The 26,789-nt window shown below is 36.5% G+C and overlaps 1 protein-coding gene and 1 pseudogene across 2 annotated transcripts in view; one reads left to right on the forward strand and one right to left on the reverse strand.

The window, feature by feature from the left end:
• WDR36 (WD repeat domain 36) overlaps positions 1-9,863 on the reverse strand; it is a 34,629-nt gene extending 24,766 nt beyond the window's left edge. Inside the window, exons 1-6 of the mRNA XM_081290192.1 lie at positions 9,583-9,863; positions 7,075-7,102; positions 5,339-5,439; positions 4,433-4,550; positions 2,646-2,778; positions 684-738 (exon numbers count right to left, since the gene is read on the reverse strand). Coding sequence (XP_081146318.1) covers positions 684-738; positions 2,646-2,778; positions 4,433-4,550; positions 5,339-5,439; positions 7,075-7,102; positions 9,583-9,744 — 597 coding nt within the window. The 5' untranslated portion in view covers positions 9,745-9,863. The remainder of the gene's footprint in view (positions 1-683; positions 739-2,645; positions 2,779-4,432; positions 4,551-5,338; positions 5,440-7,074; positions 7,103-9,582) is intronic.
• A 1,998-nt stretch (positions 9,864-11,861) lies between these two features.
• Positions 11,862-12,440, forward strand: LOC308654020 (high mobility group protein B3-like; annotated as a pseudogene). The gene has a single exon. The product of its transcript is annotated as a high mobility group protein B3-like (transcript).
• Positions 12,441-26,789: the final 14,349 nt, after the last annotated feature.

The following is a 26,789-nucleotide window of genomic DNA, read 5'->3' on the forward strand; positions in this document are numbered from 1 at the left end:
TGTTTATCCACAGTAAACAGGAAAAGCCTGTAAAATACACTAAAAGGCAAAAAAATGTTTTATAATCTTCTCCAGCCATAACATTCTATGACTATAATTCTGTCTTATAATGGATAGGCATGGCAGAGCATGGTTGATGACAGTGAGAGGGGATGAGGGAGTGCAAATAAAATGGGCAATGAATATTAGAAAGATCAGGAATAATGGCTACATGTGTAACCAACAGACTCACCAGATTTTCTATAGACATACATTCATTCATATACATATGTTTTGCTGACTCATAAAAATGAAAAGCAATTTTCTAAGTCTACCAATGAAAAAATCTTTAGGATTTTTGTCCCCAACTATTTCAAATAGGAAATCTCAACATCCTGATAAATTTCTCTGTAAAACCTAGAGTCTCCTTTGCATCAATGAACAACTAATTTCTGTTCTCTATAAAGCTCTATACTACATGCTTGCAAAATAATTAGTAAACAAGGTCCCACAATAACCACAGGTTTAGAGCCTAATTCTAAACGGCAAACGTGTTACTACTTGTTGTCAGTGTACTTCCAAAACATTATTTCCTTAGTGGAACAGTTAGTTATAAACTATATTATTTTGTCTTAAGGTCTAAAAACAGGCTGATCCCTGAAATTACATGAATCTACTATTTGGTTTGACCAAAAATTACTAACCTGCTGAAGAGCAGTCACTCCAACCTTCCATCCTGGAAATGTATACAGAAGCTTACTACAAAAAAAAAAAAAAAAAAAAAGAGTTGAAAGCTAGGGTTTTTTGCAGGTGGAAGAGAAAAACAAAATCGACTATCGACTATATATTTAAAAGTAAACTGGTAACAGTAGTATTTATTAAATTCTTCATCCCACATTATTCTGAGAACATATTACCATGTCCAATACTCAAAATAATCACATGAAGTAAATATTATCACCTTTTTTTTCCAGAAAAAGAAACTTAAAAAAAAAAGTGCTAAATAATTAAGCCAAGTAAGGTCATTTAGTTAAAGAGTTAAAAAAAAAAAAAAAAAAAAAAAAAAAAAAAGAGTGTGTGTATGCAGGTTCTAAACTCCCAATCTGCAAATTACTATGCAAGGCCACCTCATTAAAAAATTTAAATGTTTGAGTAGAAGAAAAAATATGTGAGTAAAATCCATTTTATCTAGACAATAAATCTTGGAATATAGGCAGATCTCATTTTTTTTTTTTTACTGCAATGTATTTCTAGAAATATCATCACTAAAGGGAATAATTAGATTTTTAACTAAAATAGTACTTGAATGTTATATGAACTGTCTTATGGAAACAGTTATGCTGCTCTCATATTGTGAATCAGACCATGAATGATTAAGTCAGTCTATGGAGCAGAGCTATCTGAAATCATTTTAATACTAGTCATTAAAATATTAAATTATATATTAAATTCTGCAAATGGGCACAAATTAGTCTCTGCAATAATTACATAATGGATAAAGTACACAAAGAATGTAAACATCACAAAGAGCCTAAGAAAAGAACCTTAAAAGCAGAGACAGCGTCTCAGTCAACATCCCTGAGCATAGCACAGAGTTGGCAGTCAGTGGTATCTGCCACTGAACTGAAATATTGATTCAAAACTAAACAACCAGACACTAGAATGGCAATGTGTAAATCAATGGAAGTGTAAATGATGTGATTCAGCAATCTGTATACGGGGTAAAAATGGGAGTTCATAACCCACTTGAATCAAACTGTGAAATATGATATATCAAGAACTATGTAATGTTTTGAATGACCAACAATAAAAAAAGAAAAAAAAAAAACTAAACAACCTTCCCTTTCAAATTTACAAGGGCTTTGGAAAGAATAATTTAGGTAGTTAAATATTTTTGTTTGCTTGTTTTAACATTATACAAAACTTGAGTTAGCCTTTTCTCTCTAGATAAATGTTCAAGTAACAAGAAGAGGTATTTAAAATCATTAATGTAGCCTTCCAGTTATATTAATAACATTATAATAGATATTCATTATACTGGTGGTTGTTGATCAAAGTACTTTTTTTCCCTTGAAATCATTTCTAAATGGTAGCACTAAATTAACATGAATTTGTTTTACCATCTCTTTCTTTCATTTATAAAAATCTAGAAGCTATCTAATGCTAATCTCATAATATTACTTTATAAAGCTGTCTGGATAGCTATATGGATTCTTTCTATTGACTAGTTACTGAGTCAATAGTTTAGACTATTCAATGTGAATTTATGAAGTTGCTTATTTTGTGCCAGGACCACATGACACTTTTCAAATATGTGATGGCATTAAGTGATAACTTCTCACAGCCATATTTATTGTCAGCCCTCCAAATAAACATATAAGGGCAGAGAGAACTGAAAGATGCAGAATGCTTTAGGAAGCTGGGCATGGTGGTACACACGTATAATACCAGCAACTCGGGAAGCTGAGGCAGGAGAATCCCAAGTTTAAAGCCAGCTTCCTCAACTTAGACCCTGCCTCAAAATAAAAAGTAAAAAGGGCTAGGTGTGACTCAAAGGTAAAGCACCCCTGGGTTAAATCCCCAGAACCAATAAATAAATAGGAAGAAGAAAGTAGTAGATGTGGATAAGATGAGAAGTACATTATTTATTTAAGTAAAGTGCTTACTTGGATTTTACATTCCACAACTGCAGACTTCCTTGTTCACTGCCCAGAAGTATTTTGTTCAAGTAGGTACTTGGATGCAAAATCGCAGAAATTTTAAAAACTGATTTATCGAAAGTCAATTGTAGGTATTCTTCTACAAAAAGTGAAAGTTACAAATAACATATAATTATTTTTTATAAAATAGTTTGACACTTATTTCATATACCCATATATTTATCATTTAAAGTAAGTTTACCACAGAGACTTATATGCTAATATAAATCAGACATAAACTAACCTATAAATAACCCCCAAGAACCAAGATAAATGTGATAGGGGCAACTTGTAAATGTCATTTAGGCTGTCAATATTATCTACAAGTTCTAACATAAATACTATTAGAAGTTTCACTACTTAAATTGGTTTACAGAAAAGAAAACAGGATTAAAAAATGATCATAGGGATCAACATTAATATTTTTATAATCTGATCAAGAGGCAGAAGTCAATGCTCCAAGTGAAGAGCCAAATATCTGGGAAGTTCAACGAGCCACTTAGAAGATGTGAAAAGAGGTGAAGTTTAGTGAAACCAAAAACAGTGCTTCTCACACATTTCCTCAGAAGACTCTAACTCAGGAGATGAAAAGAACTTAAAACTCTGGGAACTTAAAAACCCAGGTCAATGTGTTGTTCTAACAGCAACAAAAAATCTAGGCATCAGCATCAAAAGAGTGCCTGAGACTTTATGAGCTAGATCTTATAACTTTATAAAGCTTTTTAACATCCACCCTTGAAGGTAGCCCAGCAGGTAGTTACTTGCTGCAAGATCAGAAACTTCTTTAAAATCTTACATTTATTATAATTAAAATTACGATTACGGTTTAAATTGTGTTTTTCACTTCAAGATTTGTTCAGTACTGAAACAATTTTTTTTTCAAAAGTTTACCAATAAATTTGAATGCTGAAGAAGGTGTACTACATACTCCCAGAAGTATGTATACCCCGGGTTAGAATGCACAGATATAGGTGAAAAGTATACAGACTTTACTTTGAATACTATTTTAAAAGATCCTTGTCTCACTACAAATAGCTCCCTGAAAACTCCAGGTCAATGTATTGTTCTAAAAGCAACAAAAAATCTAGGCATCAACATCAAGAGTGCCTGAGACTTTACGAGCCAGAACTTATAACTTTATAAAGCTTTTTAAAATCTAACCTTGAAGGGAGCACTTTTGGAATTCTGTTACCCCAACTTGAGCAAAGATTAAACAAAGAAAAGCATTAGCAATTTGTATGAGAATACAGAATAACTCCCAGAAGGCAACCTCTAAAATGTTGACTAAAAATAAGAATACTGCATTGAACAATAGATAATCAAGACATATATAAGTTAAAAATGTAAACAGAGTAAAGAAGCTAAAAAAAGATGTATATTTTCTTTCTTATTTACAGATTCTTCAAGTTTACTATTAGCATCTCCTTTTGAAAGATAAAAATACTAGGTATGAACATACATCAAAATCCATTCTACAGAGAAAACAAGTCACTAATTTTAAAGAACAGCAATGGAAAATATATTAGTTGAAATTAGCACATTAAACAAGTTGTAAGTAGTTAACCAACTGGCAAAAACTGCTTATTTACTTCTTATTTAGAATGTTTTCTCTTATACATGTTAATTTTTTAATTTTGTTTATTTATTTTGACTGTTTTGCATGTGAAACCTCTGGTGTAGAAGTTATGTTCACATAGATTTTTAACTATACACATACAATCCCAAGACAAAACAAATAAATTATTAATTCTTACCTTCTGAATATACATGCCAAATAATAAGAACGCTGTCAGTATCAACAGAGATAATGTGATCCCCAAAAGGTTGCAAAAGATGGATTTCTGCCTTATGACCCTTAAAGGTATGTACTATCTATAAAGTTTAAAATAATTTCATATTAGTAGTCATTCATCAAGTAATATTATCCAAAAAAGGCTTTCTAATCCTAAAAACATTCATGTTAAGAATGTAGTCCAATTTTTTAGTATACAAGATTATATGAACAAATATTAAGGAGTTAGACACGTTCACCTGCTTAGCCAGTTCAATAAGGAAATAAAGCATGGACTAAGAACACAGAAATGAGAACTCTAGGGCTTAGCCTCCCTACTGAGTTTAGGAAAAAGGTATGCATATATACGTAGATCCCTTGCTGATTCGACCATTGTAATTCCGTTTATACTAAAAAAAAATGGTATTTCTAGAAGGCTGACCTCTAAGATTCCATCACCAACTGCCTTCCAGATAAGATGAGAAAGGGGAATATAAAGTACTTCTTTGCTTTACCTTCCTGCTTTGACACAGAGGCACTGACCTCACAGTAACTTATCCCTCCATCACTACATTTCCTTCTCCATGGTTTCAGCTCTCACCAGGCTTCGATAACACTACTTCTTCTGCCCTTTGGCCAGAAGATTGGTAATAGCTTCCCCAAGTTTATAGCCTTTGATGCATTCCTCCCCCTATGTTGTTCCCCCAACCCAGCCCACACCTGTAAGCAGAGTTCCTTCATTAAAGTGTCTCCATATGGACCACATACATATGTGTATTTATAAATACACATATATAGGTGAAATCAAATTTTCTCTTCCTCTATAAAACTGAGCATACATTAGAAAGAAAAAAAATGGTACAAATTGAAATAGTTCAGTGATACAAACCTCTTTATTACGGGCAAATGCAGAAAAAATATTCCCATAAGCAGCGAAAACTAGCCTCCCATCAGCTGCCATACAGCAGATATCCTGTGGAACAGAGTTACCTAGAACATAAAAGAAATACAATTTTAAGATCTTGTAATAGAAACTATCAATATACATATAATATTTTTAATGGATATAATAATTAAAAATATATTTAATAAAAAAGAAAGCTGAGGGCTGAGGTTGTGGCTCAGTAGTAGAGTGCTTGCCTAGCATGTGCCAGATCCTGGGTTCGATCCTCAGGACCACATAAAAATAAATAAATAAAGGTATTTAAAAAAAGAAAGAAAGAAAGCTGAGAATCAGTATAAAATTTTAATCTCAATATTGACTGTTGTAAACATTAAGATCTGCAAACATAACAACATAATGCTAAATAAATAGATAAAAAGAAGCTTTGTGAAGTATTTGGGAAAAAAAACATCATTTAATACATGAAACTGACAGATGGGTATCTGGCCCACTTATGAACACCTTCAAGAACATGGAGTTTATTAGTAAATTAAAACTTAGATCCACATCTAACTCAACCCTTTGGACCAACCCCAAAGAACTCCATATATACTCTTTAAGTTGAGCCTTAAAATAATTAAAGACGATACAGTTTCTACTCAGTTGTCTCCAAGGTAAATATGCTTATTACCTCTAGCCATTTCTTATGGGACGTGATTTCTTGATTCATTTCTCACTAATAAAATCACGGTGCTCCTTTTTCTTTCTCTTTTGGGGTCAGGGAGATGAGTAGACAGAAGATGATCATAAGTACTTTTTATGTGCATATTCCACTTGGGGATTTAGTTTCCATAATACTATTTCTATAGGTTTATCATTCACTTTTGTATTCAATTTAGGTTATTCTGTCTTCTGTCTTCTAATCTTTTAAAAATTGTTTTTCAGACATACACAATGTATTTCTCTTACAAGGATCACATTTTAAGGTAAAACTAGTACCTGTTAGCTCTGGCAGGCCTTTTATGCTATTAAACAGTTCTTAGAAAAATATATACCACCCCCATTGAAAAAAATATCCAAATATGAGACTCTTCCTTACAGTAGAAGGAATGATGGAAAAACAAAACCACTATTTAATAACCATCATATCACTAACTGAGATTCAGGCAAGTCTCATCACTAAATGCTGACTAAATGCAGCAGGTAAAACTTTGAAGAGCAATAGCATATTTACAGAGTCTGAATGCATCATATTACAAAATACTTATTAACTACAAAGGACAAACTAGTAACTTTAAAACACAGCATCCTGACAGATATCACCTTAACAATCAAAGTTATCACTGCCAGGAATAGCATGTGCCTACTTATAAAATTCACTGAGAATTCAGCATCATTTCTTTGTTACTCCTGTCAAAATACTGAATCTAACTCTAAAGAAGTATCAGAAAAACTCAAACTGAAGGTTATTCTACAAAAGAATTAATCACAATGTGGTAAAATACAAAGAAATGCTGAAGAACTACTCCAAATAAATAAATAAATAAATAAATCATGTGACAACTGAAAGCAAAACATGATAGTGATGATAGTGTCAGTTTTGTTTTTTTTTTTTGCCCCCTATAGAGGTTTATTAGACACACACACTGGATTCTTTATATATTCCAGAAGCCTTAAACTTATGTCAAAAAAATTTTAAAGATACTAAGCCAGCATAAATTCAGAATAAAATTCACACTTACTTACTGCAACCAGACTAAGTTTCTGAACCTGTTTAAAAAAAAAAAAAAAAGATTAAGTTTTCATAAGGAAAACAATTTTATAATAACCTAACACCTTAAGATTAAGGTATAACCTCATAGGTAAATCTGCTATGCTGTCCCTCCTAGAAAAGATACTCACTGACCCTAAATTTCATTATCAGGAAAGTTATATTTTCAACTATTTCACCAACAGTGGTGATGGAAGTAGGCAAAGGGTTTCTGTAGTGAGCCAAAGAGTAAATGTTTTAGGATTAGCAAGTCATAAAGTCTGTGTTGTACTGACCCAATTCTTATACTGTTGCAGGAAAGCAGACATAATAAATATACGTGGGTATATTCAATAAACTTTTATCTGTCGGTACTTTTGTTTGGTTCTCACATCCTGAAATAATGTGATTTTTTCCCTCTAATCTTTAGAAAAATAACAAAACTACTCATAACTCATGGCTCATGCAGAAACAAATAGTGGACTGAATTGGCTTACAGACTAATTTGCTGATTCCAATATATGGTTACTAATTCATCTGTGTGACCTGAGGAAAGTTACTCTTCTTCCCTGTGCCTCAAATTCCTTATATGGATTCCAAATATGGATTAAGATATGTACCTACTTTATGGGATTATGAAAATTCAATGGGATTGCAAATAAATTTATGTAAAAACAGAGTACAGCAGTCATGTAGTAAATGCCCAATGTTAGCTGGTATTACCAACATCAACAGCTATTTATACCTTGTCTATTGTCCAGGTACAAATGCTTATATGTAGGATGTCTCACAATGGGCAGTAATACAACAATGGCCATAGGAGAGAGCCCTTGAGGAACAAGTTAATGACTTGGGATCATTAGTGCCATTGTGTTTACCCCAAGTTATTTTTAGTTTCAGAGATCATAGCCCAGAAAATTGGTTGGTGTAACAAACATAGAGTCCTCAGGTAATAAGCATTTTATGCCATTTTACAGAAATTTTAAAAAATGTATCATCCCCACCCGCCTCCAAAGAAAGCATCACAAGATCTAAAGGACATCTTAAAACATATTTTTATGACTAAATTTCAATGTGCAAATAATAGTAAATTTTTTATAAAATGTTAAAGATGTTACTCTCCTAAGGATAGGATTTCTTTGGAAGAGGCGGGGGATGTGTTTGTGCTTAACAAAATGTCAGGAAAGACACTGTACCAAACATATGATTTCAAAAGGAGATATAGAATTTTGAGACTTTTAAGTCTTTCTGGGTACAGTGATGTGGAAAAAGGAATGTTGGCAAGCTACAAATATAAATTTGACATAACCATTTACACAATAAAGGCAGTAAATTATCCATTTATTTACTAGAGGATTTATTTAAATAAAAATGTGCTCATTAAATTTTTACTCTAAAGGTGGAAAAAAATTTTCTTTAAATTAGAAAATTACAAAAGTTATGTTTCAGGGAGGAAAACTTTAGCAAAACCAAAAATTGGCAAGTAAGAAAGAAGTGGAAAGAATGGTATCAATAAATACTCCCACATGATTTATGTCATTCTGACCCAACTTTCTCCATCACCATCCCAGGCTTCCAGAAACCCAACTCTCTTCACCTCACCCCATCCTTCTTTTTACATTTACTCAACTAGCTCCCGATTCCCACTCTTCTTGTTAATAACCTCTTCAATTTTCACAATTCTTCAAGGAAAACAACTCTACACCATGCTTTCCAGAAAAAGTGCTTAATAACCTTGGCTATTACCATCTTCATCATATTCCTGCTTTCCACACAACTTACATTATTTTGGAGAAGACAAGAGAAAGAACAACAAAATACTATTCCGATTAGTGGTAAATTTGGGGAGGGGGGAATCCATCATTAATAAGCAGCATGAGTGTCATGGCAAGTAACTTTAGTTTCCTAATACTTACTTTCCTAAGTTATATAAGGGTGCTACAAAATTAGTAAAAAAAACTACCTTGCAAAGAAATTGCTGCAAAGCTTAGAGTGAAACGGCGCCAGATATTCAAGGTTGGTTGAAAACAGATGCTCAGGGGAAGTTGCCATCGAATGTGAAGAGTCCCTTAAATCATCAACTCACCCTCCCAGTCCTCCTAATGTATTTCAGTCTGGATTTCTAACCCAGTTTGTGTCGTCAGTTACACAATAAGTGTCTAGCGAGTCGTCTAAGGGCTTATCTTATTCATGTTTGCATCCTCTGGGAGGATCAATAATTATCTACTAAACAAATATGATACTGTAACACTGAGACATTCTCAAGTATTCATTCCTTAGCCAGGTTCCCTCCGAAACTCGCCCCCAGGTGAACTGCAAGAGCTGAAGCAGCGGCACAAGGGTTCAATGAGGGTGGCTAAATAGAACTGGGTGGGGTTACGGAAAAGAAGGGCAGAAAGGGAAATCCTCGTTGGGTGGGAGGGGAGAACGGGAATGCCCCAGGACAGAGCTGGGAGCCGAGGAGGGTAGTTCTCGGGAAACCGGCAAAGAAATCACTCACGTCATACGTGTGGAAGCTCTTGCCCACGCAGGTCGTAACGTAGAACCGGCGCTTCAGCGAACTGAACCGCACCACGTGCGGGATATCATTACTAAAAAGCCCCAGGGCTCGAAATCCAGCGAACAGTGAGCTCGCCGTGCGGCCTTCCACGTAGCGTTCCATCTCCGCCACGGTCCCAATTCCTTTCGGCTCTGGTCCAGAGGGAAACCACGCACGCTGCACCTCAGCACGTCTCAAGAAGGACCTTTGCCAGAGCTGGAAACTTGCGACCGCTTCCGGTACCTGCTGCCAATGGCGTTTGTGCGGACTGCCCTTAGTGCAACATGCAAAGAGCTCCCTCCTCAGCCCGCAGGAGATGGGCGACTTTGGTTCCGCTGGCCTCCGTGTCCACACGTTGTTCTGCGGTGCGCTCTGGCTCTGTAGCTGGCGGAACCTTACGGTTGGGGAGCGGGAATCGCTGCGGCCCTGGAAGGATAAGCTTGTGATGATGATGATGATGATGATAATAGTAATTTTAAAAAGTATAAACCCCCGAGACTATCGAGAATATTCGAATACTGGATATTTGATGATATACAGAAGTTACAGTTAAATTTTAAGTCTATGATAGTAGTAAAGATCCTATGTTTTGAAGATACATATTTACAGATGAAATGATTACAAAATGTGTGAGGATTTACTCCAAAATAATTGTAAATGAGAAGCCGGATTTGATGAAATAAGATTAATAATTGTTGAAGCTAGGGAATGGGAGCCTTCATAATGCTATACTTTGGTATAAGATGGAACTATTCCATAATAGAAAACATTTTTTGCTTTTTAATTTTACCACTTAATCATGGAAATATATATAATTTTCATTACCAGATGTATATTTTTAAAGTTTTCTGAGTTGTGAATAAAGCAGGCAGATATTGCTTTTTTTAATGTTTTTTTTTTTTTTTTTTTTTTTTTTTTTTTTTTTTTTAGTACCAGGGATTGAACCCAGGAGTGCCTTATCATGGAGCCACATCCTAGCCCTTTCTTGTATTTTATTTAGAGACAGGGTCTAGCTAAATTGCTGAGGCTGGTTTTGAACTCATGATCCTGCTGCCTCAGCCTCCCAAGTCACTGGGATTACAAGCATGTGCCACCATGCGGGGCCAAATATTGATTTTTATACTCAGAATAAATACTTTTCAATATATTGGGAGCTTGGGAAGCTGTGAAGATGGCCTTAGGCCTGAGCCTAAGCAACTCCATTTAAAAAACTCCAATTTGAAACCTGCAGTGTCACCAGGCACAGCCAACAGATCCCTCCAGTAAGGCCACAAACACATTACTTCCCCTCTCCCTGATAAACAGAGTGAAGTCTCTGGCAGGCTGTCCTAGCCTGACAAGAGGGAAAGGGGAAAAGATCAGGGTAGAGACCACCAGACCAGATGTTTCTGACCCCAGGGTAAATGATGTCATGGAGAAATATGGTGGAAGCTGATACGGATTGAAAGGGGGTTCAAAAGCCCCAAAATTTAGTATAAATAATAGAGTTAATGAAAAGGGATTCCACCAGCTGAAACAAGGATGTACTGGAGCTGGAGAGCCTAATGAGGACCTGACATCTCATCACTTGTCATCATTTCTTGATCCTCTGTGTGGTCCTCATGGCTCTCAAACTCTACCGCCTCGTCTGGACCTTGGTGAGAGCCATAACTTCTCCATACCGCCCTCTCCTCAACCAGTCATCCACTCCACACCAGGAAAAGCCTACCTTAGTTCCAGATCTGATCACCGTGGCCTGAGTGAGTGTGCATCTGCTGGACATAAAGCCTAAGGCTTAAGACTTTTGAACTTAGCAAGCAGAGGGAATGTCTGTCATTAGCCTGTCATGATTAAGTGTGTTTGCAGTGCCTAGAATTAATCTAGAATTATTTTCAGTGAATTAATTAATCTAGAATTGTTTGCTGTGAATTATGTTCATTGCAGTGCCTAGCCTTAAGGATTGTCGTTTTCTTGATTAAGAACCTATAGTGTTGGGCTGGGGATGTGGCTCAAGCGGTAGTGCGCTCGCCTGGCATGCGTGCGGCCCGGGTTCGATCCTCAGCACCACATACAAAGATGTTGTGTCTGCCGAAAACTAATAAATAAATATTGAAATTCTCTCTCTCTCTCTCTCTCTTAAAAAAAAAAAAAAAAAGAACCTATAGTGTCGGCTCTCGTGGAGGCAGCTAGCAGGAGGCTAGGGAGCGCTGAGCCGCGCGTTGTGCCCTGCGCTGCCCAGACTAGCGAACAATACAGTCAGGATGGCTAAATGTGACCCCAGGAAACCAAGGGGCAAGATGTCTGCTTATGCCTTCGTTGTGCAGACTTGCAGAGAAGAACATAAGAAGAAAAATCCAGAAGTCCCTGTCAATTTTGCAGAATTTTCCAAGAAGTGCTCTGAGAGGTGGAAGACAATGTCTGAGAAAGAGAAATCTAAATTTGATGAAATGGCAAAGGCAGATGAAGTACGCTATGATCGGAAAATGAAGGACTATGGACCAGCTAAGGGAGGCAAGAAGAAAAAGGACCCGAATGCCCCCAAAGACCACCATCTGGATTCTTCTTGTTCTGTTCAGAATTCCGCCCCAAGATCAAGTCCACAAATCCTGGTATCTCCATTGGAGATGTGGCAAAAAAGCTGGGTGAGATGTGGAATAACTTAAGTGACAGTGAAAAGCAGCCATACATCACTAAGGCTGCAAAGCTGAAGGAGAAATACGAGATGGATGTTGCTGACTATAAGACTAAAGGAAAGTTTGATGGCACAAAGGGTCCTGCTAAAGTTGCCCGGAAAAAAAGTGGAAGAGGAAGAGGAGGAAGAAGAAGAGGAGGAGGAATAAAAAACTGTTTACCCGTCTTGTGAATACCTTAGAGTAGGGGAACGCCATGATTGACACATCTTATTTGAGATGTGTCTGTTACTCTCATTAAGTTTAATTTCAGAATTGGATCACGATCATATTGTAGTCTTTCTTTTTTTTTTTTTTAAGAGAGAGTGGGGGGAGAGAGAGAGAGAGAGAGAGAATTTTTAATATTTATTTTTTAGTTCTCGGAGGACACAACATCTTTGTTGGTATGTGGTGCTGAGGATCGAACCTGGGCCGCACGCATGCCAGGCAAGCGCGCTACTGCTTGAGCCACATCCCCAGCCCCCATATTGTAGTCTTTCAAAGTGCTCTAGAGGGCTGGGGATGTGGCTCAAGTGGTAGCGCACTCGCCTAGCGAGCGTGCGGCCCGGGTTTGATCCTCAGCACCACATACAAAAATGAAGATGTTGTGTCCGCCAAGAACTAAGAAAAAATAAATAAATATTAAAATTCTCTCTCTCTGTCCCCCTCTCTCTCACTCTCTCTTTAAAAAAAAAAAAAGTGCTCTAGAAATTGTCAGTGGTTTACATGAAGTGGCCCTGGGTGTCCAGAGCACTCTAAAACTGTATCAAAGTTGTACAGATTTCCAAACATTTTTAAAATGAAAAGGCACTCTCGTGTTCTCCTCACTCTGTGCACTTTGCTGTTGGTGTGACAAGGCATTTGAAGATGTTACTGGTATTTTTTTTTTTTTTTTAATTTGTAAGGTGGTGTTAACTATATGGTTATTGGCTAGAAATCCTCAGTTATCAACTGTACATATCTATAGTCTGTAAAAAGAACAAAACAACTGAGACAAACTCTTGATGCTCCTTGCTTGGCGTTGAGGCTGTTGGGGGAAGATGCCTTTTGGAGGGGCTGTAGCTCAGGGCCTGCACTGTGAGGCTAGACCTGTTGACACTGCAGTGGGCATCCATTTAGCTTTAGGTTGTCTTGTTTTTGTATATAGTGATATAGGATTCTGCTGCCTTTCTTAGTTGTGGAAAAAGTGGGGTCAGCTGGCATGAGAAGTGTTTGAATTTTTTTTAGTTAAGTACGGTAGATTTTAAACTTTGTTTTCAAACAAACTGTAGAACTCTTCATTGTCAGCAAAGAGCCACTGCATCAATGAAAGTTCAAGAACCTTCTGTACTTAAATGCAATTTGCAATGTTATGTTATTTTTTGTATGTTTAGAATGCTGAAATGTTTTTGAAGTTAAATAAACAGTATTACATTTAAAAAAAAAAAAGAACCTATCATGTGAAATTGTATTGAGTAATTTGAGTGAATAAAGCATGAAAAGGGGCAGAAATGCGTGGACATTCTTTATTTCTCCCCCTCGACTACATATGTCACAATTTTGCCCCCTCACGATAGAAGGGGAATTGGAAATGTTTCCTAACCAGGAGTTTATAAAGCCCTTGACGTCTATTATTTTCATATGCTCAAAATAAGGTTGTGAAGGAACAAAATTTATATTGCTGCTTTGTATATGAGGAAATGGGTTCATTGGATGACTCCCCAAAGCTCCAGAATTATATGGTGTCCAAAGCCTGACTAACAGGTTTAGAGAAGGAAAGAAGAATGGGAGATCACTGAAAGGCAGTTGGAGTTTGGGAGAAATATGCATTCAACAAACGTATTTTCAAGATCAAACACTGGGCCACGTAATGGGTGTATGTTCACCTTGGATAAAGATCCTGAAGTTCCCATAGTTTACCTAACTTTCCCAAAGTCATTTAAACGATGGTAGTATTGATACTGCCAGTTACCAGTGACTAGTTCTGCTCCCTCAAATGTTTAAATTTGAACATTAGAGAAGCATGCCCAGGAAAACATATTGATAGATCCAACCTGATCTTTTATTAAAATTGGGAGCCATCTTGCCACAAAGCCATGAAAAGATAATTTCGGCTTTACTATAAATTACTGCAAATTCTGAAGCTGCTTGGAATGCCTGCCTGTGTCTTGAACTCACCCATGCCTGGCTCTCTGACCAGATAGCAGCCCTCTCTGAAACTTAGTGACACCTCATAAATATTGGCCTTCCCTGGCCATCCTCTCTGAGGCTCTAATGGTCCTCATAAATTCTGATGTTGGGGCCAGCAAAAAAAAAAAAAAAATGTGTAAACTACCATTAGTGTGATGCTTGTCAGAGTTCTGTTATCTGTAACACCCCTTTTGTGTAACTTTCTGGGCTATAAAGCTGGGCTGTAGGAAAGGTGGGGGGCTGTCTTGTTCCCACCGTTTTGGGAGGGAGAGGCAGCCCAGCCGGTCGAAATAATAAGCTTGCTTTAATTTGATTTTAATTGGAGTCAGTGGTCTTTTCTTTCGTCGTGGTCTAACAATATAAAGCAGGGTTTATTTAAAAAGGAGTAACAGACTTCTCCCTGGAGGGAGAAGGGGGCCATAGGGGGTATCCTGGTATCCCAAGAAGTCAGATGTTCTGCCCTTTTTATATGTCCTAGGCTTCCTCTGGTCTCCTGCCCACACCCCCCCCCCCCCATCTTTCTCCTTCCTGCATACTTGACTAGGCTCAGGACTAGGCCCAGGGATGCTAGGTGGGACAGCCCAAAGGTGGGAAACCTGTAGGCTGAAGGGGGAAGGGCAGGATGGAGTAGCCAAGGACACATTAACAACCTTATAGCTCCCTGTAGGGAGGGGCAACTCCTCGGACAGGTTACCTTGGCAACAGGATGGAGCAGGAGCAGGTTCTTGATAAGGGTGGAGGAAGGGCTCTGAAGGAATTAACATTTCAATCCTTGGACAGTCTCCAACTTGTTGGACTCACTCAAAATTGGCCTGACTTGATTTACCTGTCTATACTGACTGCCTATTTAATTCTGGCTTCAGTATAACAGTTGGAATTTAGGTTTGACAAACAGATCCACCTATGCTTTTTGACCTACAGATAGTGAAACAAAAGTTTTAGGATCAAAGCTGAAATGGAAAATCTAGTAGTATGGTAGCAGTAAATATGCATGTTAGCTGTTCCACTATGATAATTTGAAAGACGGGTATTATGGGCTGATTGTGGGTTTCTAGTTTTAGCATTCAGCCAGAGTTAATTTCACCACTTGTGTTACTTTAGTTAGTTGCTATTAAGTTGCCAGCTAGGCATGAGAATGTGTGATAAAAAAAAAAAAAAAAGGAAACTAGCTGTTATCATTTTTACTTATACAAACCCCAAAGACACTATCACAAATTTAGAATTTGAAAAGGTGAGAATAAAGGTCTAGGATACTGTGGTAGAGGTACTATATAACTGACAAATGTTCATTTTCAATTCCATTTAATGAATTAGTGCTTCAGAATATTCGGGCAAATAAATAGCTATGTCATGTTATTTTGAACTTTCTTTTAAAAAAGTCATATATGACTGTTTCTAAACCTTTATATAATACAGGCAGTTTCTGAGAAATTAATGTGGCTCCATTTTAAAAAATAAATAAATAACAGCAGCTTCTACCTCAAGTCCTGTCCTAAGGAAGGGGGCCAGACCCTTGTCCTTGGAAAAACTCACAGAGCACTCCTAAGTACAAACCCACCCTGCTGAGTTATTTGTCTGTAAATAACAGGAGAGGTCTGTGGCGCCAGGTGTCCCTGACTCAGTTAGGCTAGGTGAGGACCCATAGCATCCCCCCTAGCAACCTCCAATCAGCATAAGACAGGAAAAATACCTGGGATGCCAGATGACCCCCAAGTAGTTTACGGTGGTTGATATCATGTTGGGAAACCATGTATTTTAGTACGTACACCCCTCGTGGCCTAAACCAATCAGTTCAAATGAACCCCCCTCTTTTACTAGCCAATCACCCCTACCCAACTTGTTCCCACCAGTGAATGAGCTAATCAACGTTAAGAGTTATTGTTTGATTTTCCTGCAGTATGGAATGATTTGCTGTATGATGTTGTGACGCATAGAGTATCCCCCCAAAACCTATAAAATCTCACTGAACAAAGAACCGGGTCTCACTTCCTGGGACCGCTTAGTCGGGAATGGTTGTGAGTCCAGGCTTGAGCTTACAATAAAGACTCTTGTGTGACTGCATCGGATTCGGCTCCTGGAGGTCTATTGGGGTCCCACGAATCTGGCATAACATTTCTTTTTTGTTACTCACTTTGTTTATTATGATAATGAGCCACCACCAAGTTGGTCCTTAGTAATTCTTAGCTCCATCCCTTTGTGAAGTTCCTCTCACACTGAAAAGGGTTGTCCCTATGTAACCAGGTTGAATCATAAAACACATCAAAACTTCTGGCCTATTGGTGCTTCTTGGGTTACTAACTCTGAAGGAAGTCGACTGCTATGTTGTGGCTTACACAACAAGAAACTGAGGGCCTCCCACCAACCACCAACACTACCCTGCAGACAAGTGAGTGATCCTAAAGTGATTGGAAGCAAATTCTCCAACCCTGCTCAAGCCTTCAGATGACTATAGACTTGGCTTCATATCTACTGTAACCTCACAAAGAAATGTGAGCCAGTACCACCCCATTAAACCACTCCTGAATACCTGAGTCCAACTGTATGACAATGTTTATCACTGTTTTAAGTTACCAAGTTTTAGAGTAATTTGTTACACATTAATATGTGCCCAGTATTCTTTTGCTTATCTTTCTAACAAAATTTGAAATTTGTACTTCATTCTCATTGTATTGATTGACTACATTAGAAATCCAAAGATGTTTCAAGATTTTTTAGCCCACCCCCTCATTTCATTGATGAATAAACTACTATGGACTATAATTCGGTAACTGGTTAGTGGAAGAGAAGGTGCTACGTATAAATTCTCCTACTGACGGTCCAAGACTAAGTCTTAAATTTTTCTGGAAGCAATTCTTCCTGACTGTCCATTTCCCCTCTGGTTGTGGAAAATGTATGAGAACATCTGGCTGTCACTGATTCAATAATACCACTTAAACATTTTGCAATAATATTGTTATCTAGGGCATAAATGAGAGATTTACTTAATAGCAACTTCAATCTCAAATCTGGAAACTATAGAAAATGCTTGTGCTAGCCAAACTCTTTGAGAATTGTTACTTAAATATCACAGGATAGAGAAACTTTTTAAGCAACAAACTATTTATTTCAACTTTTTATAGAAATCCTCTTTTTAATATACCAAACACTACTATCTGTTTTAATTAAAAAAAATACTCAGACTACTTCACAGTTTTGCCTTTGGCCAATGGGAGATTGGCTTCTTCTCTAATTGCCTATTTTACACTAGCTGCAGACACAGTGCAAAAAAATTATCAATGTTGCTGCCTTTATGGAAGTTTGCCATGGAAATAGATGGTGATGCCTTTCAAAAAATCCATTTTAGAAATTTTATCTTATTAGACAACAACAAATGAAATAGTTTTTCAATAGCACCTACCCATGTAACATTATCCTATTCTGTAGTAAGGCTTGAACAATTGTATTTGTTCTAAAAAAATTACATTTTTCTTAATCATACTGGGAACTCATAGCTGAGCATTCCACAGAAATAAGCTGGGGTAATAGGACATATGAGCTAATAGTGTCAGAAGACAATATAGTAGAAATATTCCTTAACATTCTATGCTCTTGAGAACTTCTCTGACTTGGATACCAAAACTTTAGGCTCCCAATGATTTGTAAAAGGTTGGTTCTCTGGAGGACATGGTCTCTCATGTGTTAATGTAAATATTCCACAAGGTATTTTCCCTGAGAAGAATATCTGGTATGAAATTAGTACCAATAAGTTCACTGTCTTTCTTTCACCTTCATTCAAAAAATTATGCTATGTTATATGGATGACAGTAGAGAATTTTCTTCTCCATTCACTACCAGGCCTTTCTGCTACTTAGAGACTAAGCATGTGAGACAAAAGCAAGGAATTTATGAAAAATTTGCCTGAGAATTTACATATTTCTTTACCTTGTATTCGATCTTCCTAATAGAAGAGGGCAGGTGCTGTCATGCTTTGTTGTCAAAACACTTCAAGCATATTTTATGTTCATAATAAATACAAATAAGGATATTATTAATAGAGGTATCTTACAGATGAGCACTCAGGCCTATAATTGTCATAGTTTTTCTTGTTCCATGTGTATTTATGTATTTCGTTAAATCTCTTGAATACTAAGAAGCATGTTATCACTGCAGCATCTGTGTGGTTCATCTTCCAAATGAGCAACCACATTGCATCTTAGAAATTGTAGTTGGCTTAATATGCTATTTTATACATACTGGTGTTGATGGGGGCAGTGGTGGGAGAGGCACATGGCGAGGAAACTCTGTTGGTGACTTCTGCTTGGAAGTATTCCTAATCCTAAAAGGAAAGGAATAAGTATATTACTGTTTTATTTACCACATAGAATATTCACATCGTTACTCTAATTTATTACAGAGCATTTTAAAGGAAATTTATGAAGATGCACACAATATGAAATTATAGCAAAAATTAAGGTGCAGTTAGAGTAGAAAAAGAAAAAAAAACAAGATGTTAGGGAAAAATGACAGGGTTGAGAGTAAATGAATGTAGAATTCCTTCTTACTGAGGACAAATAAATAAAACATAATTGCACATTTAATTTTGGAAGCAGGCTTTCATTCATATGATGTATTTTATCTAAATTGACTATCTTTACAAAAAGTCAGCTTGAATATGGAGTTAAATCTACATGTTTGATCCTGTCTAGAAATCAGTTTTCTGATCTTCAATAGATATCTTGGGGAAAAAAAAAACAGGAGAGAAAATCACCCCAATGTCCCAACAATGTAACTATGAGCTATGGAATGCTTGGCAATTTCAAAACCTAGATGAAAGGTTAATATATTTACATATATTCTTTGGCATATATTAAAAAACTCTAAGTCAACTCCATTCTAGTCTATCAATTTCAGCTGTTCCTCTTTATGTATTTCTATTTTTGTGCAACACAAAATTATCATGGTTTTTATCTTGACTTACTACATAAAGTATAATAGTCTTGATTTTATCAGAATTTGTTTCCTAATTATGAAAATGGATGATGTAGTGTCATAATCATTTTAATATTATTCTGCCTTGGCCTAGAGTATATAACTGAGGATTCTAGTTCTGAATTAGTATGCAAAGGTAGGAAACAAGTGGAAGCAAACTTTAAAAAATCCCAGAAGTTTTATCCATATTCAGTAATAAAGAGAGTATGTGAGAAGTAAAATAGTCTGCATTATGCTTGCATTTGTTGACATAAATTAATGGAAGCATTAGTAGGAAAGTGGACAAGTATGTCAAGTTGTTATTCTTACTAGCCATCTTACAGAGATAGAATATTTTTAGGGAATAGCCTATGTTGAATAAAGATTCTCATACCAGGATCCAGACATCTCAGGGAGCAGAGGACTAAGCAGAGAATGATCTTTCTTGCAAGTAGCATGCCAGCCTTAGAGTAAAGTAGGTAAATTGATAGTGGGCAGAACAGCAGACTGTACCTATATGGTGTGTTGCACCAGCACATCAGTGTGGCCCAGCTGGGTGCCACAGGTGTGGGAAAGGTGGTGATTCTCCATGACAGCAGCCAAGGAGAACCCTACATACTAACTTTGTCTTATTCCAAGTCATATGGGGTATCCTCCTCAAACAGATGTGGTTATAAGACAGCATCCTAATCAAATGAGAAAGAGAGAGTAAAAGAAAGAACAGAGTAATAGAAAGAATACTGAAGTTAGGTGTTGACCATCTGATGCAGGATATCACTATATCTGTCTGGGCCTGGTTTTCTTCTGGCACTGGTGCTTATGACTTGCTTCTCTGCAGAGACAACAGATGTGTTTGGAGCAGATTTTATTATCATGATTTTGAAAACCTGAATAGAGGTAGCTCAATAATATAGTGGGGAGGCCCATATGTTTGATTTCCTTGGGTGACAACTTCAATGGGAATTTACAGGTGACAAAGAAGAATACTCTTAGACTCATTGGGAAGTAGAACTGATTATCTGGGTAATTTGAATAAGTGCAGGTGCCTTACTTAAGGTAAGTTTTACTAGGATTGTGATTATCTGGGTAATTTGAGTAAGTACAGATGCCCGGAAAAAATGATTAAGGTAAGTTTTACTAGGATTGGGTTAATACCCTGAGGTCTGCTATCAAAAGCAGACAAATCTCGTCATCTTGGAAATGGTTGTCTAGGCAGATGATTGTGCTAAGGGCCTTGGAACACTGAAGAAGCCTGATTCTGCTGTGGTGAATATCAGACTCCACCCTTTAGCCACCAGCTGCCCGAATGAAAGGAAGATTTACAGATTCTGAGCATTTGAACATGAACTAAAAGTATGGTGACCTTAGAACCCAGGAGCAAAATTCAACATATAAAATAACCTCTTATTATTTTATTTTCATATGCCTTTCATTTATGAAAAATTCTTTCTGGTACCTTAATAAGGTTTGGATTAAGTGACTAATGTTTGTGATCATATTTGTACTTGACCATGATGAAAAGAGGGTGTTATCAACAACATCTAATAAACACAGGCAGAAGTAAATAATCTCTTATGTTCCTTCCAGTTCTAAAATGTTATTATTTTATTACAAAATGAGAGTAACTGGTCAGCTAATTTGAACATCTGACCCGTACATTCTTGAACAAGAAAATCTTGATGTATTTTATAACACTTGGCACATAAAAGTCTTGAACACTTGGGATGTTAAGATAATTAAAGAGCAGATACTAACAGAATGATAGCTTGTTGTTTGGGTCCATGATATGTTGTACTCATTTGTACTTTCATTTTTACCCTGAGTTTCTCAATAGCAGTGCACATTTCTACCCATGTTTGGGATGTACTTCAGAAGTAAACAAAATGCTGAGTATCTCCAAACATTTATTCAAACTTAAAAAGAGAATAATGTCTTACTGCATTATTAACTTGTTTATTAGATTTATTTTATTTCAATGTTTATTTTATTTCAATATGGGTTAGCTCCATGAGGGGAGGTTTTTGTTATTGTTGTTGTTGTTGTTTCTATTTGTTCATTGATACATACAACAAGCAACCAGAACACTGTCTGGAACAAAAGAGGTACTTGGTAAATATTCAACAAGAAAGCTACATTTAAGTAACAAAATGCTAAAAATGTGGGCTGTTTCTATATTAATCATATTCCCTTCCAGGGTGAGGAGTTGTGTACTTTAGAGTCCCCGCTATTTATGCTCTCCCATGTAAGATTTCATGTTTCTATCCTTTGTCCTGATACTATCAGTAAATTTGTGGTGAGGTGGGGATAGGGAGGCTTTGACATGCCTTTGACTTGGTCAGTGTACATGAACGAACATGTAGCATGTCTTAACAGAAACTTTCAGAGTCATTGCATGTTACTGACAATCTTCTTCATCATTCTTTGCCTCTGTTACATGAGAAAGGCATACCCCAGATAATGACTGCTTCTTTAGTCTGGATCCTGGAATAAGAGGGTATGTAGGAAAGACCTAGGTCTGGCTTGCAGCTGCCAATTTGTAATGTAAGTGAGAATTAACTCCTGTGGTCGCAAGCCAATGGGACTGACTAGTTGCTTGCCATTTCATCCTAATCTAGCTAAAACATATGTGAATTCTGGAGGACCATGTGAAAGATTATAAAAATAAATTTTTCTTACAAAATGTAGGGGTTGCATTACTAAAAGTAAGGACTGGGCTACAAGGTTCACAAATGATAAATATCCTATCACAGGATTTTAAGATTTTTCAAATTATTCACGTTCTCATCTGGGTGCCCAGAGATAACACAAAATAAAGTCTCAGTGTATGTTTGATTCTTTCTATATACATTTAATTTTTTTGAGGGGAGGAGTTGGCAGGTTGTTGGAAAAGAAGCTGGTGACAGACTGCAATGACACTGATTTGTTATTTGGGGACCCAATCATTTTCCTTTCCTTTTGCATATCTACAGAAATAATGAGAGAGGGAATCAGGTAACATCAGATAGTTTATCTGTTTGTGGCTTCTGCCAACTTGGTTTTTTACTCAGAAGGCCTTTAAGGAAAAGTTTTATTTGAGAGAAAAATGTATTTAACTTTTGATTTGATTTTAATTCATCTATTCATTTTCTCAGCATATTTATCCAGAATTAATTCTGTGTAAGATATTGTACCAGAATGAAATATGGGCTGTACTCAAAAGATATTAGCAGAGGTGTGGATGTAGTTCAGCAGTAGAGCACTTGTCCTGTGCACAAAGCTTGGGTTTCAATCTCCAGTGCCACATAAGCAAAACAAGATATCACCAGAGCATCCTCAAACTCCATATCCATTTGATCTATTTACCCCAAATTATTTCATATATCCTTGTATCTGAGTATCTGCTCCAAACCGATTCTAAGTTCATAATCAACATAATGAGATATCCTTTGCCATCTCTTCCTCATAATAAGACTGGCTAGTAAAAGGGAAATAGCAGTTCATCCATAAGCATATCATTGAAAGGAGTGCTTCAGCTCTAATTGCCCAGGCAATAATCTATGGACATGAGAATTGCTTATAGGCTGACTCTTAGTTTGTTTGCACTGTTAAAGCAAAATACCTGAGACTGCTTTATTTATAAACAACAGAACTTTATTTCTCACAGTTCTGGAGGCTGAGAAGACCAGAGCAAGGTCCCTGCAGTGCCCGTGTCTGGTGAAGCCCTCTTCCTCATAGATGATAGTACGTGTCCTCCCATGGGAGAAGGGACAAAAAATAAAAGGGAATAAATGTTATGTCTTCACATGGCACAAGAAAACGAGCAAAAAAGCCTAGGCTAGTTCTTTCCAGTCCTTATTTCTAAGGCACAGTTTCATTTATGAAAGTGAGCCTCATTAATTTAATAACTTTCCCCAAACATCCTACTCTGAATACCCCTAAATATCCTACCTCTTAATACCCCACCATATGGATTAGGTTCCAACATGAATTTTGGAGGGTGCACACATTCAAACCATACAGGAAACAATGAAAAATAGGCCAGAATGACATCTTCTTCACATGCTCTCTTCCCTTGCACCCCCACCATTCCAGTTCATGATTTCAAGCTTGTTTTCCATGAAATCAGAGCCTGGCCTTATATTATTCCTTAAATCAAGTTTAATTTACCTTTTCTTGATTTGCAACTTTCAACAGTAAGTAACAATAACTATACACAGAAAGACAACAAGCAAGCCAACCCTTTGCTTAACTAGCTTACAGAATGGAAAATCAAGAGATAGGGTGACTCAACATAGATTAATCCCTCTATTATAAATTAAAGCCTCAGGTTCTTATTTCTCTGACATTCATAACTTCATCTCAATACTTAAGGAAAATGGTATTGTGTAAATTTTTTTCACACCCTGCGAGAGGGGAAACCTGTCATTGTTGGGCTCTTCTTAGAAGTGAAAAAAAAATGCAGAGTTTCAAAAAATTTTTTTACACTTAAATAAAAGTGGTTATGTGCTTACCCTGCTCAAGAATTCCATTCTGCCCAGCAAGGAAATTAGGATGGCCCAGACTAACTTCAACTAATCAGGGTCCATTGCAGGATCTGGGATCAATTCTTGGCTGCATTTAAGATTTCTCATTATGAGTGATTAGAATATAATAAGCATTACTGAAGTTTTCCTCTTCCTTATGGGGGAGGGAAAATGGATGAATAATTGAGAGTTGGGGTGAAGTGTATTGAGATTATGACTATTGTCTATTATACAATGGGCCCAAATGCCACTTGGCAGCTTAAGTTTTAACCCCGGGTAATGAAAACTGCACAGATTTTGAAATGGTCAGATATTGCACTTACTGGTTAAGTACAACTGGATGTTCTACTCACAGAGCTTTCTCTTGTATCCCTAAAATGGGAACAGAACTAACTCACAGGATCATTGCAAAGATTCAATAAAATAGCACAAAAAAAAAATTAAATGGCAATGCTACACAACAAATGTGAGTTTTATTAATGACAACCTTTTACCTTTATTTCAGTAATGGCAGAAAATATAAACAAAGATTCTTGCAACCATACTACTTGCAAGGTCACAGGTAGAAATTAGCAAAGCTGTCGGATGTTAAATTCAATTGTTTAATATATGATATAATGCTATTATCATGAAAGAATGTATAAATGGTATAGGGGAAAGAGTCAAAGAAAAAACACCAAAGTGCTTTGGAGAGGATATCCTGAAAAGGATATCACGAAGGCATTCATAACCCATTGGCTGCATTTAAGGTTTCTCATTATGAGCAATTAGAATATAATAAGCATTACTGAAGTTTCCTTTATTTCTTTTGTTCTATTGAGCTTCTTGGAACTGTGAGTTTGGAGCTTTCATCAAATTTGGAAACCTGAAGTTATTGTTTGTTTCTACATTTTTCTTGCACCTCTCTACTTCATTCCCTAAGGTACTTTTATTTTACATATATCAGGCACTTGCTTGTTTCACAGTCCTGTGTGATTTATTTCCCCCTCTGTTTTATTTCGGACAGTTTTTCCTGGCATATCTTCTATTTTACTAATATTTAAAAATATCTAATCTCCCATTAATATCATCCACTGTATATTTCATTTCTAGAAGTTAGATTTGAATCTTCTTAATATCTTGTATGTCTCTAACCTCTTGAATACGGTTGTTAATCATTTTAATGTCCTCACCTGTTAATTCTGACATGTGTTAGCTATAAGTCAGTGTCATTTTCTCCCCCATCATGGGATATATTTTCCTACTGGTTTCATATCTGATAACTTTTCATTGTACATCACATTGTGCATTTTTCCTTGTTGTGTCCTAATTATTTTTTATTTCTACAAATATTCTTGAGATTTGTTGTGGAATGCAGCTAAGTGACTTGGAAACTGATCCTTTCAAGTCTTGCCTTTAAGATTTGTTGGGTGGGATCATTGCAGCAATTAGTCTTGGATTAATTATTCTCCATTACTGAGGTAAGACTCTTCTAAGAGTGCCCTACCTGATGCCTAATGAGGAAAAAAAGGGAATAGACAATCTTCCTGCCCTTGAGTGAGCAATGGGCAGCATTCCCTCTAATAGTTTTGATGTGTGTGTGTGTGTGTGTGTGTGTGTGTGTGTGTGTGTGTGTGTTTCCTCTTTCTTGGGTATTTTTCTCCTGTGTGTGTTCTGAGAAGTACTCAGCTGAATAAACCCTCATGAGATGCCCTCTACAGAGTCCCAGTTTTCTTTCTCTGTGCACCTCTCTCTTTTGCTACTCTGTCCAATTTGGTAGAGTTCAAAATTGTCAAACTGTCAACAATTTTGTGCTTAAATATTTCAACCTTTTTTTCCATTGCTGCAAAGCAATCCTAAACCAAAAAGTAAGAAGATTTTTTCGAGGCTCTGTAACAGTCTGTTATAGTTTGGATAAGTGTTACCCAAGGTCCGGAGTGTGGGGCTATTGGGAGGTGTTGGAACTTTTAGAAGGAAGAGCCTAATAGAAGGAAGTTAGGTCATAGGGTGTTCTTTAAGGAAATAGTGGGATCCCCGCCCTTCTTCTCTCTTCACTTTCTCACCCACCATGAGATGAACAGCTTTGCTCGGCCACATGCTCCCACCATGATGCTCTGCCTCACCACAGCCCAAAAGCAACATGCCAATCACTATGGACTGAAACATCTGAAACTATGAGACAAAAATTAGTCTTTCCTCTTTAAGTAGGTTATCTCAGTGACAGAAAGCTGAATAATGTGCAGTTCCTATCTTTCAACTTTATAATGAAATGAACATTCAAGTAGGTAAATTTAAAATATTTTTCTTGCCCGTTTTCCAGAGGTTTTATATTTATTATGTATTTTATTCTCATAATAACACTTACAATGCCATAAGCCTCATCTTTATTTTAGAGGTGGAAATGGAAATTTGGTTCTGCAAAGTTCAAGGAAATTTTTAAAACAAACAGCAAGGACAAATTCTTTAACAACCCACGAAGAACCTGATATTCAAGGAAGCTAATTAGCATTTATTATCTTCATATATAAACTATTGTGTTAGACATAATAATAAATGAAACATTTTAATTGATATACTATAAATACTGGATGTCAAAAAGCACAGCTGCATTTAGAAATTGCAACACTAGCCAGAAAATATTCTTAAAACTATAGCTAGAAATAAAACGTGAGAAAAGTTAGTACTTTTGAATAATGGAAAGGAAGAAACACAAAAAGACCCAGATCAACTCGATGTCATTCTCTGGTATAATTCTCAGAGTTGGTTTGTAAGATTTAGAGAGGAATACAACTGATATATAAACATTTGTTTTGAGGGTAAGTTCACTTGATTTATAGATTTGGGGGATAACATGGGCTTAGTATGTTTTGACATCAGGAAATAATTTGACAAATTTTTCTTGACCTTTATTTTTATATGGATA

The sequence above is a fragment of the Spermophilus citellus genome (assembly GCF_964194105.1).
Source record: "Spermophilus citellus genome assembly, chromosome: 1".
Classification (NCBI taxonomy): Eukaryota; Metazoa; Chordata; class Mammalia; order Rodentia; family Sciuridae; genus Spermophilus; species Spermophilus citellus.